General features: G+C 35.9%; 1 protein-coding gene across 3 annotated transcripts; it reads right to left on the reverse strand.

The window, feature by feature from the left end:
- Nucleotides 1–4,256: 4,256 nt before the first annotated feature.
- Nucleotides 4,257–11,541, reverse strand: LOC116009799. Of its 3 annotated transcripts, none has more exons than XM_031248932.1 (15): nt 11,323–11,541; nt 10,981–11,121; nt 8,956–9,159; nt 8,622–8,803; nt 8,262–8,388; nt 8,022–8,189; nt 7,187–7,843; nt 6,932–6,999; nt 6,734–6,785; nt 6,484–6,570; nt 6,327–6,367; nt 6,152–6,203; nt 5,768–5,860; nt 5,552–5,638; nt 4,257–5,301 (listed from the first exon to the last, which is right to left on the reverse strand). In XM_031248932.1, exons 1-15 carry the CDS (start codon nt 11,365–11,367, stop codon nt 4,630–4,632), a joined length of 2,676 nt encoding a protein of 891 aa, XP_031104792.1. In that variant the 5' UTR covers nt 11,368–11,541; the 3' UTR covers nt 4,257–4,629. The 3 variants fall into 3 exon arrangements, with proteins under 3 accessions (XP_031104792.1, XP_031104790.1, XP_031104793.1); XM_031248930.1 differs by having other exon boundaries at nt 6,327–6,373; XM_031248933.1 differs by lacking the exon at nt 5,768–5,860.
- Nucleotides 11,542–12,324: the final 783 nt, after the last annotated feature.

The raw sequence follows: 12,324 nt of genomic DNA on the forward strand, positions 1-12,324 counted from the left end.
TGTTGTACAATATGAAGCAACGTACAATAAGCATTATCTCTGTGACTTACTGGCAATAAGCATCTATACATCTTATTTAAATTCTTAATTGAGTTAATTTGAAAATCTGCGAGTATTCCTATATAAAGGAAAACCTTAGTGGCTTGAGGCAACCTATTTGGTTGATACATATTACACTAGCTATTAAGTATGTATTAACCAAGTCATAGTTGCTATAAAGTCTGAATAGCTCTGGGTGTATTTTGAGAAAAATATTTGTAAGTGTTGCATTGTGGGGGTAATTAACTCCGTACATTTATTGTTTAGAAGCCTGTTTGTGGTACCTAGAAAGATGAAAAATGTTTCATGTTAAGCATGAAAAACTAAAGGGAATTACTTGTGAGTAATTAAAGTACATGTCAAAGTGTACATAAGTTTGATTGAGAGTATCAAATTACTGTAAAAGAAAATACTAATTATGAGGTTAGCCGTTGAATTATTCATGGGATGACTTAAAGTCCATGAGGTGATGGTTTGTGGCGGATTCCACTTTTGTGGTCACACGAAGGCATGGAAAGAATCACAATGTAGTACACTAATTGGTCATTTAATGGTCACTGTACTGTTGAGGTTGAGCTACAACTCTTAATGAATTCATAACCCTATGAGATAGTTGGTCCTATTGAGACGGACTTAATGAATTTACCGCTTAATTGAGAGGGTGAGCATAAAATGCTCTTAATGATTTCATTTGGATAGTTTATATTGCGATAGACCTAACGAAATCAAATACTAGAGTGAAAAGGGTTAACCATCCTTTATGAAAGATAATGAGCTCCCGAGCACTCATGAGCATCCAAATGTTCAGTTGGGTTAAAATATATGAGAAGCATGCCAATACTTCCTATGACTATAGTGTGCACTTAAAAGACGGATTGCAGGAGCTCTGTATCCCAAGAAGAGTATCCTAAAGTCATAGGAAACATGATGTTCTTAATGAACTACCAGATTTATGTCTTTAACTACTCTGTAACCTTTAAAAGTGGTCTATACTGAGATAGACTTGACATAGTTAAATGTCTATACTGAGATAGACTTGACAGAGTTAAATGTTCATAGTGAGATAGATTTAACAGAGATAAAAGTCTATCTGGAGATAAGACTTGAGAAGGTTGAAGATCTATATTGAGTTAGATACAGCAGACTTGAATACTAAGGATTCATCATAAGTAGTCAAAGAGTTTGACTTTCATAGAACCTGCAATTTAGAGTTGATGTGTGTCTTGAGTTCAAAATTTGTCTAACCGATTACTTCAAGATTCATGTCACTCTCAGGAAGAAAATTACTCAATGTCACTACGTATTAGTTCAAGTTTAAACACTGATATTAAGGTCAGCTCGTTTGTATTGCTTAGACATTGCCCTTTCTAGACTACAACTTTAAATGTGTGGAGGATCATCATTTCTTGTGAATAGCTTAGACAAATCTTCTTGCCAACTCTCAGAATTTGTGGGATTGTTGGAAAATTAGATTATAAGAGTTGGTCAAAACCTTTTGTTGTTTCCTATTTTTTGGCTACAAATAACTCTTAGTCCAATCTTTTTGTGTGGCTGCTAATTTTCTCTTTAATTGAGTGATTCTCATTTATTAAGAATGACTGATGCAGCATTACTTTTGGATTCTCATGGCTGAGGAGTGAGCATGGCTTTGTATACAAAGCAACATTCTTTCATTCATTATACACATTGAGAATATCTTCTTATTCCTCAGTTCTTTCGTCCCTTTGTCTGAGCAAAGTCAAGTTCACTTGCAATATAGTTGGTGTATGCTAAGCATAGTTAATCTGTGTAACTTGTTGAAAGCGTGCTGAGATTCTTGACTGCACCGTCACCGGGAAAATAACGCTTTTAAGGTAGTGTTATTATAATTTTCTTTGGTTCGGTGCAGCAATTCGTTTAGAGTGGCAACAAAAAATTTTCGGCATCCGCAACTTCTAAGTTTGGTAAGCAACGAAATTAATTTCGGCGGTAAGTAGCAGTCACTTGCAGGTCTACTTACTTTCCTGAAATATTGACTTTGCGAAATCTCAAGAAAGTGGGGGACAGGATGATAAATTGTATACTTGGCCTAAACCACATGAACCAACCCAAAAAATAACTGGATCAAGAAGGCCCAAGAAAAATACTCAATACGAAGCTACCGAAGAGTTTAATAACGATTGTGCTTAATATTTTTAATAGGGAAAATGTACAAATAAGCCATCGAACTATTTGAGAATTAGCAATTAAGCCATAGAACTTGAATAAGCTCCAAATAAGCCACTGAACTCGGAAAAAAAAAAGAAGCAATTAGGCCACTAAATCGGAAAAAAAATAACAATTAACATTTTTAACAGGTCATTTGTCTTTTTTGGCCACCGGCGAACACTTCCAGCGACCGGGGACGAAGGAATATCGTCGCCGATCGCATTTTCCGACCTGGTCGCCCTCACCAGAGAAGACGACCAGATTTGGTCGCCTTCTCCAACGAGGGCGACCAGTTCTAGTTGCCCTCACCGAAAAATGCGACCGGCGACAATCGGTTGTTGGAAGTGTTCGCCAGTGGCCGGAAAAGTCGTCGCCGGTGGCTGAAATAGACAAATGACCTGTTAAAATGTTAATTGTTATTTTTTTCAGGTTTAATGGCTTAATTGCTATGTTTTTTCGAATTCAGTGACTTATTTAGAACTTATTCAAGTTCGATGGCTTATTGCTAATTCCCAAATAGTTCGATGGCTTATTTGTACCTTTTTCCTTTTTAATACAATAAGAATTAGAACTTATCATTCATAATATAACAAGGACTCCCAATATGAGGCAATATAGGATCTTATTCCTTGCAGGGCTTTAAGCCCAAAATATATATAAATAAAACCCCAACAGGGAATCCTGATCAATATAACACATATATTCTCTCTATATTTTTCTTAAGAATAAGGGTTAAATAGGTCATTAAACTACACAATAATGCAATTAGGCCAATGAACTTAAAAAACTACAATTGAGTCGCTAAACTAACAATTTCATTCAATTAGTCTAATTTGTAGGTTTCTGGTTACCACAATTTTAAAATATTTGTTAAAAATAATTTTAAAAATTAATTATTTCAAATATTTTTTAAAAAAAAAATAGATTCATCTCCATTGCCATGGAGGCGAAGCTCTCTTCGCCTTCGGCCATGGAGACGAAGTTGTTGTTTTTTAGTTATCAAATACAATAACTTGAAGCCCAAATGAATTTGGATTAAATTATCTGTGAGATTTTCTAGATCTTTTAGTCTTCTATATTTATCTTTGATATATCTTTTGAAATTATGTTTATTACCCTTTATAAATAGAGATTTTTATATATTATTATGGCGAAATTTAAATATTAAAAAGAAATCTCCTCACCCTCGTATGTTCTTGTCTCTCTATTGGAGGTAGTTGATTGGTGGGACGATCGAGGAGAAGAATTCAGGAAATTTGCCTCTTTATTTGCCGATTACTCTATCAATACAACTTTTGGCAGCATTATAGGAGAAATCGCTTCAATTATTTCCTTATTGACTCTCTTTTGCTGAGGAGGAGAAATCTGGCATGTCCTTTTATATAAACCATATGTTTCATAAACTTTATAGGTTTATATATGGGTTTTTTTTTTTTTTTAAATAAAAGGGATTTTTTTCATTTTTAATCTCACGGGGTCATTTCTACATTTAGTATTTAACTATTACTCCTTAATTTTCCTTTATATATATATATATATTTATTTATTTAGTCCACAATTTTTAAATTCTTTTAACATTTGGTTCCTCCAACCTAATTTTTTTGTCACTAGTAATTAAATTTTCAACAAAAGACTTATTTTGAAAGGCATTTTTGAAATCCCAGTGCCTCTCTCCAAGAAGTTCAAGAAAAAAGTAATGTACAATTTTTCCTTTCTAAGATAAGCCACAGGTCACCAGTGACTAGAAATTAAATCGGAAGAATCAAATGTTACAAGAATTTAAAAGTAAAGAGTTGAAATGTAAAAATGGTCTGAAAAAAACTCGTTTATATACTGATGAAATAACATTATGATTATAAAATATAAATTATTCCATTCCCTCGAAATCTCAAAATTTATGTCTAATCTCCCTCTCTTTTCGCTTCATGCCTCAATCTGTAATAGACTAGGAAATCTGACTCCAAAACCGTGTTTTTGGAGCTAAATACTGGCAGAAATGGAGGAAATTGCAGAGAACATAAAATCCATACTGATTGAGATGGATAAACAGAGGCTTTCATTGGGTTCCAAAATCTGGTATGACAAGAACCATACTTACAAGCTAAAAAGAAACATACATACATCATATATACATGCAGACAAATGCTCTAAACTAATTCCCTAGAGCATCAGTGGCTCTTCATCCTCCACCATGGGCGAGCTGTGATATCAGTGACTGGGCTCAGAACGACACCGTTGGGATTTCTCAGCAAACAGCTCTTTCATTCCCCGAATCTTCACAATGAACTCGAACAATGCCATTATTCTCCCTTACTCTGAAGCCCTCAAAGGTCTGCAAACTTGATACACAGTAGTTGCACAGCTTTTGCACAAGAGGTTTGGGATAGAGGAGACCCCGGGAGGTTATTGGAGAGTAAAGAACCTGTTCTGCAGATCATTCCGTTTGTTGAAGTTCAACTCCATGTCGTTTTGGGCCTTTTTCTTCACTGATTCAAGAACCTCGACTGCCCTTTCTGCTGTTCGTTTACTCTGTTCAGCACGCTCAAGCTGTCTTTTGGCCTCCTCGTAGCTGCGCTCTGCAATCACAAGCTCGGCTTTTCTCTGTGTCAAGTCCTTCCGGGCTGCTTTACTAACAAGTGCGGTGTTTCTGATTACACTTGCTAGCTGGCCATCATCCTCGGTTGAAATATCATCGAGAATCTGCTTCAGCCACGAGACCTCGAGATGAGCAGCAGCGGCAGTGTCCGAGACTTCAGTCCTCATCTGTCCAACCATCGAAACAATGGTTCCCCAATCATTAGTTCTCAGTTCTCTGATGACATCACAGATTACCTCAAAGACTGAGGCCCTAAACCCCCGCGATGGGTAGGGACAGTTGGCAGCGATATCACCATGCTTTTCGAAAATCTCCTCCAATATAGGAGCAGCACTGGCTTTCACTTGATAGCCTTTAACATTCACCTTTTCGCTATCAAGGACTGGGAATCTAGGGGTTGCCTTCTTTGTTCGTCTCCTTTTGTTTTTCGGCTTTTCACCTTCTTCCCCTACAGGTAATTCAGCAGCAGCGTTCCGAACCTGTGAAAGAAGATTATGAACATTAAATTACACAAATCAATTTGTGAATGAAAATCGCATAAGTTCTTTTAAAGAACAGTTGTAAATTGACTGCTTTTATGATACTGTGAATAAAAATTCAAGTCAAGTTAAGAAGCAATCAGGATTAAACGCGAATTGCTTTCAGCTGCTGAAACTGTTCTAAGAAGCAGAATTTAGATACACATTAGGAGGATTAACGCGGGCGACAAAAGGGAAAGCATACGCATACCCTTTGATGTGTTGGTTTTATTCTGATGACTTTCCGCTTCTCAACTTCTTGTTTCACAACAGGTAATTCAACAGAAGCATCCTGTGCCTGTATTGAAATGTTAGTAGCGGTGCTTAAAGATCATCTCGCACATTAAATTACTGAAACCAATTTGTGAATGATAATCATATCTAAGAATCAGATTTTAGATACACAATAGTGACAGGAAAATTGTACCCTTTCAGATGTTGATGGTGCTGAATTGCTTCTGGAAACCTTGCGCTGTTCAACTTCTGGTTTCACTACAGGTAATTCAGCACCATCCCGAGCCTGTACATTGAAATGTCACTACCAGTGCTATTGTGGAAATCAATTTGTGAATGAAGATTATGTAAATTCTCTTTACAACAGCAAATATTGCATCCTTAACAGTACCTAAAGATATATGTACTCGAACTTTAGGGAGAAAAATCACAGGATTCCCAAAACGAGACCACATAAATCATATCAACTCTCAACTGTAGCTTCACAGTTACAACTATAACAGATTGTTTCTAAAACAAGAAACTCTTTGTCAAATATAGCTAGTTATAGACGCATATTGTTTTCATATTTGCTCACCTTGCACGTACTTCTTGCAGAGCGATCCGAATTTGTTACATGGTCAAGCTTTCTGCACACCGACAAGTTTCACATTGTCATGAGAGCATACGAAGAACCGAGAAGAAAATCAGATGTCACTGTATAAATATAATCAATACAAGCATTTAAATGGGACACAATTTACACAGCTTACATTTCAGATAAATTAGCACCACCTGCCACAGTCTCTTGTTCCTGAAACTTATCATGTATTATTGGTATTAAATCGGTGTTATAGAGGGACCGGTGTAAACATTCAAGTAGACGAAGGGGGAAGAGTAAAAAATCATGAAATCAAGCCAAGCGCTCACATCAACTGCTGACTTAACATCTCTAATTAATTCCCAGCGTTCTATTGAAAGATCCAAATCTTCTACATCTCCGTCGTCATAATTGACCTTGAAAAGGGAAAAATGGCAAACGAAACAATAGAAAGTCACAATCAATGTTGCAGCGTACAGCAATAAAAATGATATGAACAAAAATGTACAAGTGCTTATAAACAATTAATGAAAAATTAACAGAGTTTTGATAAGATTGGTAATAACCTAATCTTCTTACCTTGTGCTTCTTCTCGAAATAGTCAAAAGAAGCGATACTACCTTCATAAAACCTAGAAACACAAACTGGCACGTGAGAAAATATTCAAAAATATAACAAAACATAATTTCACATTGCAAGAATTTTTTTTTTTAAAGGTGTCTGTGAACAGAAGGCATATAATCAGCTGCAAAACAAATGTCTACTAAATGTACCCACGTCTGATCTATCGGCCACCAAACCTTTATTCTGCTACCAACCAGCTTTTCAGCTTGCTTTCTTGCCGCCTAGGGAAAAAAATACAAGCAGAAGTGAATTTAATATGTAGAAGTGGATAAACAGGTAGATGAAGGGGGAAGGGAAGAGGGGAGCAAAAAAGGCACATTTACACATTCTTTGTGTTGCAAAAACATCAAAACTCTTGATATACTTAATATGTACATGGCAGCCCAATAAATGTTAATAACTCCATACCTTTTCTGAAGGAGAACACTTCCTCTTACGCTTTTTGGAAGTTTCACCATTGTTGCTCCGTTTTTTAGTAGAAGCAGAACGAAATCCACCATCACTTGGTTTATTTTCCTCTTCTGCACGTTTTAGTGAATCTGAAACTGGCATCAATTGTTCACCGTCACTTGGTTTGATTTCCTCTTCTGCACGTCTTTCTCTAGTCTGGAAGTCTTCAATAGTGTTGAGACTTTGAGATGATGTGAAATGTGATCCCTTAGACACCAAATGTTTACGAGGACGACCAATTCTTTTTTTGCTCTCTTTCCCTTGGCAGGGAGTTTTATCAGATTTTCCTTCAACGTTGATCCAAGTGTGATCATACCCTTCCTCTGGCTTCATCAGAGAATTTGGTTTACGCCCTCTTCTTCTAGTTGGAGGACTGAGGCTCTTTTGTGCAGCAAATGCACTGGTTCGATTTTCATGGGAAGGATTGTTTCTCACATCTATGTCGTTCTGGTTGACTTGGTCACTCCGAAATTGTGTATTGCAAGATGCATCTTGGCCAGAAACCTTGGCCAAATCCGAGGATGGAGTTTCTCTTGGGCAATCACTGCTAGATAACTTCTGAGCTGTGCCAACATCTCTAGGAGAAGCGGAATTTGGTGCAAGCTCTTTCTTATCCTGCCACGAGAAAAGAGTAAAAAATTGTCACTATTAGTTAAATTTTATTTATGCTTTCGTCTCTCTCACGTGGGTTGCACAGAAGCTGCACACACTTGAGGAATCATGTTTTAAGACTTAAACCGCCAAACATAAATACAATTATTTCACATGAGACTTGGACATTGGAGAAACTCACCAAATTTTCGCTTTTGATTGCCTCCCGCCATGTTAATTCCACTATTTCAGCATAATCGTTGACGTTAATGCCCAAGGATTTCACAGCTCCAGGGATATACTGTTGCAGCTTAACATTGCTATTCCTAAAAACTCTCTCTCCCAGCACATAACAAACATTCAAAGGATTCTGCACCAAAGAATGCAACTTCAGTATCAATATATAGAGAGAACGATACAAAACACTAGAAAAAGCAATTACCTGGTTTTCCTTCTTTGCACTAGTTAGGAGGATACTTAGAAGATCCGTTGAGATTTCTTCACTGTCCTCTATTATCATTGTCATGATTGCCTCCATGAATGGTAATAGAGCATCAGCATTGTCGGGGCTGAGAACAGGCAAGAAAGATTCGTCAGTTTACGATCAGGAACAACAAAAATGGAAATCAATTCACTCCTAGACTGCCCAAATACAACTAGATCTCGGCACAGCCCACCACCCAAGGTGTCACCAACAAAAATGGAACTTCTTCTGCCTTGAAAACTAAAATAGTAATGGTTCTACGTATTGGCAAAGAAATCCAACATGTTGAAATAAAATAAGCTAACATTAAATAATTACCAAATGGAATTCAGAAATAGCTGAAACATCTCTAGAATCAACGCATCCAACTCAAGATCCAACATTAGCACACACAGCCTGTACTTAGCAAAAGTCTGAAGAATTGATGCAGCCTTTGAATAACAGCGATCCTCCACGTTTGCCAACTTCCTGAAGGCCATTATTGCAAGCTGAAAAAACTCCTGCATAATTGAACAAGAACGAGGGTGATTTTTAGTTGTGATCAAACTCCTCCGGTGAAAAGTGAATCACGCAGGCATGAATACTTCAGGTTTAAATATTTTTCCAACAAAACAGAAAGGAAATTTGAAAGATTAACAAAGTGTGTAATTGCCTCAATTGATTTATCATCACATGGTTGATCTGGAGCTGTTATTCTCAAAATCTCACTCATGCAGTATGTTGTTGAGGTTTGCACTTCCAGATCAGCATGTTGTAGAAGTCCATCAGCAAATAGTGCCTTGATTGAAGGTTGAAGTGCTTCATGAAAAGATCCCGATGGTTCTTGATATACATTAGAAAGAAGAAGCCCTAATCTCTGTAAATTAGAAACAAACCAGAAAATTGAACCACATAAGACAAATTTCTGGAACTCATAATTGCAACGAAGGATAGGATCAATCTGAATACTAACATCAGAAAATTGAACATTGGATGAATTGCTTCTTAGGTATGGTTTACTAAATAGCAATCCGTGGTCAACCAAGCTTTCAGTTCCTATATTCCTTGACCAAAAACACATGTTTTGCACTAATAACTACTTACTAGAACCGAAAATAACCTTTAACACATGACAAAGCAGGGCTGAAAGTGTACTTCCCAGTTATCCCTAACACAATGTTGAGGGGTTAAAAAATCAACATAAGGGTTTCCCACAGGACCAGCATATAATTGTAGAAGAAACAATACAAACCCTCATTTATGCAAAAGTTAAAACCAAGCCGGGGAACTCACTGTAGTTCCTTCATTTGCCCAATGAAGGGGCTCTACGGTTACATTTTCTTAACAGTCATGACTAAAAGGAGTTTTGATTGATAACACCCTATTTGCAAAACAATTAAGGACGTATAGAGATGCCACATAAAATCCTCCCAACTATGAAACATGTGTAATACATGGAACCTACAAGAAATTGTCCAACACCAAAATTTTGACATCACCATACCATAAGGCATGAGGACCTAAGTAATGGTGAAGTTAAGCGTTCCGGTTCATATCAAGCTCGAAATTCAAAAACACAAGACTTTTCACCCCCTTTCAATCAAGACCCCAAAGCAGCCTCAATGTTATATCCAAGCAACACCGTAAACAAATTGATCTCTTTAGGTTGTGTTCATATACACAAATAACATCACTATAACAGTAACACCCCCATTTACATATAAAAATGACACACAAATTGCTCCCAAACCAATCCTGCAAAAAATTATCCAACACTAAAATTTTGACATCAATATACCATAAGGCATAATGACCTAAGTAATGGTGAAGTTAAGCATACCGGTATTCATATCAAGCTCGAAATTCAAAAACACAACAGGCACAACATACAATCAATCCAAAACCAGAAACACACAACTTTTCACCCCCTTTCAATCAAGACCCCAAAGCAGCCTCAATGTTATATCCAAGCAACACCGTAAACAATTTGATCTCTTTAGGTTGTGTACATATACACAAATAACACCACTATAACAGTAACACCCCCATTTACATATAAAAATGACACACAAATTCCTCCCAAACTGAACCTGCAAAAAATTATCCAACACCAAATTTTGACATCAACATACCACAAGGACCTACGTAATCATGAAACTAAGCATACGGGTATTAATATCAAGTTCCAAATTCAAGACACAACAGGCTCAACTTACAATCAATACAAAACCAGAAGAACACAACTTTTCATCCCCCATTCAATCAAAGACCCCTAAGCAGATTCAATGTTATATTCAAGTAAACACCATAAAAAAAATTGATCTTATAACAGCCCCATTTACATATAAAATTGCAACATAAAATCCTCCCAACTACGAAAAATGGAACCTGCAAGAAATTATCCAATGCCAAAATTGTGAAATCAACATACACCAAAAGGACCAAGTAACCATGAAATAAAGCATCCAGTATTGATATCAAGTTCCAAATTCAAGACACAACAGGCACAATGTACAATCTTACAAAACCAGAAGCACACAACATCCCATTCCCCATTCAATCAAGCAACACCATAAACAAATTCATCTCTTTGGGTTGCGTCTACATACACAGATACACATATACAAACACATAAAAGAATTTTGAATTCGTGATAAATGAGAACAAGGAAATGGGTACAGGAGAAAGGTTGCCTCACTTCAAGTTTTCCCAAAAGCTCCTCTTTTGAAGCCGGAGGGTTCTGGAGAAGCTCATTCCCAGAATCAACAAGTTGCTTGATTAACTCTTGCTCAGCAAAACCGGCAGGAGAAGCGGCACCATCAGCAGCCATTTTTGCACTCTTTCCTCAAACACAAAAGGAAGAAAAAAAATCAAGAAAATGTTGATCAACAAGAACAGCAAAATTCTAGGGAAAAACAAGAAAAGTTCTTGAGAACTGTAATCAAGAACGAGAGAGAGAGAAATGCCCATAAAAATGACACCACCCCGAACTGATTAATAATAAAGTATAAAAAAGATGGCGTAGCAAATTGGGGTTAACATGAAAAATGGAAGGCATGCAGAAGAGGGACTGCACATCTGTCATCTGCCATCAATCAGCATTGCTCATCACTCCAGGTCTCCGGTCTCCAGCCGTTACAAATTTTTATTTTTTTTTGTTTTGTTTTTGCTTTTTGGTTTCTACTTTCTACTTTCTAGTGCTTAAGAACTGGAGCAACAACTTGAATTTGTGAGTACGACAATGGGTTCTGTTCACACTGGAAAACTTTGCACTTCGCATAGGAATACTTTCAATTTGTGCCATCCTATTCATATTTTTCTTTTCTTCTCGATATAATCAAAATACAATACAATTACAAATGGAAAAAGAAATTCTTGAATACATGCACTACCTCTGCTTAACAACTGTTCTAAACTATTGAATTAATAGTATTTTAACTCTTATTTAATGAATTGAAATAATTTTATTATGAATATGTTTATCATTTGACTATTTTTACAAATTAAACTTGTAATTTGTTCTTTTCCACATTCATCTAACTTTGTTTTGTCATCTCTTCTTGATTGTATACATTTAATCAATGTTGTCTTAAAAATAGATTTTGAATTTACCAAGTTGATGCGATTTAATTCAAAAATATTTAACCTTAAACTATATATGGAAGAAAAATAAAGAATAATCTCAAAATGGATAATAATTTTGTACTAACATTAGATAAAGGCAAATTTGAAATTTCTATATATATAAAGAGTATAATTCTTCCATCATCAAAATGTTATATTTTTTTCCTTTTAATTTATCAATTAATGCTCACATCCTAATCCTAATCCTAATCCTAATCCTAATATAATAATAAAATTATCTACCACATGTTATAAAGAAATCAACTTAGTAACGAAATTTTTTTAAAAATCAAATATTACTGCATAAGAAGATAAATATTATGCAATAAAATTAAAAGAGGTTGTATCAACACTTTACCCTATATCATATAATTTGACTTTTTAGAATCACAAATTATTAATTATATGTTTGAGTCAC

Source organism: Ipomoea triloba, chromosome 2 (assembly GCF_003576645.1).
Source record: "Ipomoea triloba cultivar NCNSP0323 chromosome 2, ASM357664v1".
NCBI classification, from domain to species: domain Eukaryota; kingdom Viridiplantae; phylum Streptophyta; class Magnoliopsida; order Solanales; family Convolvulaceae; genus Ipomoea; species Ipomoea triloba.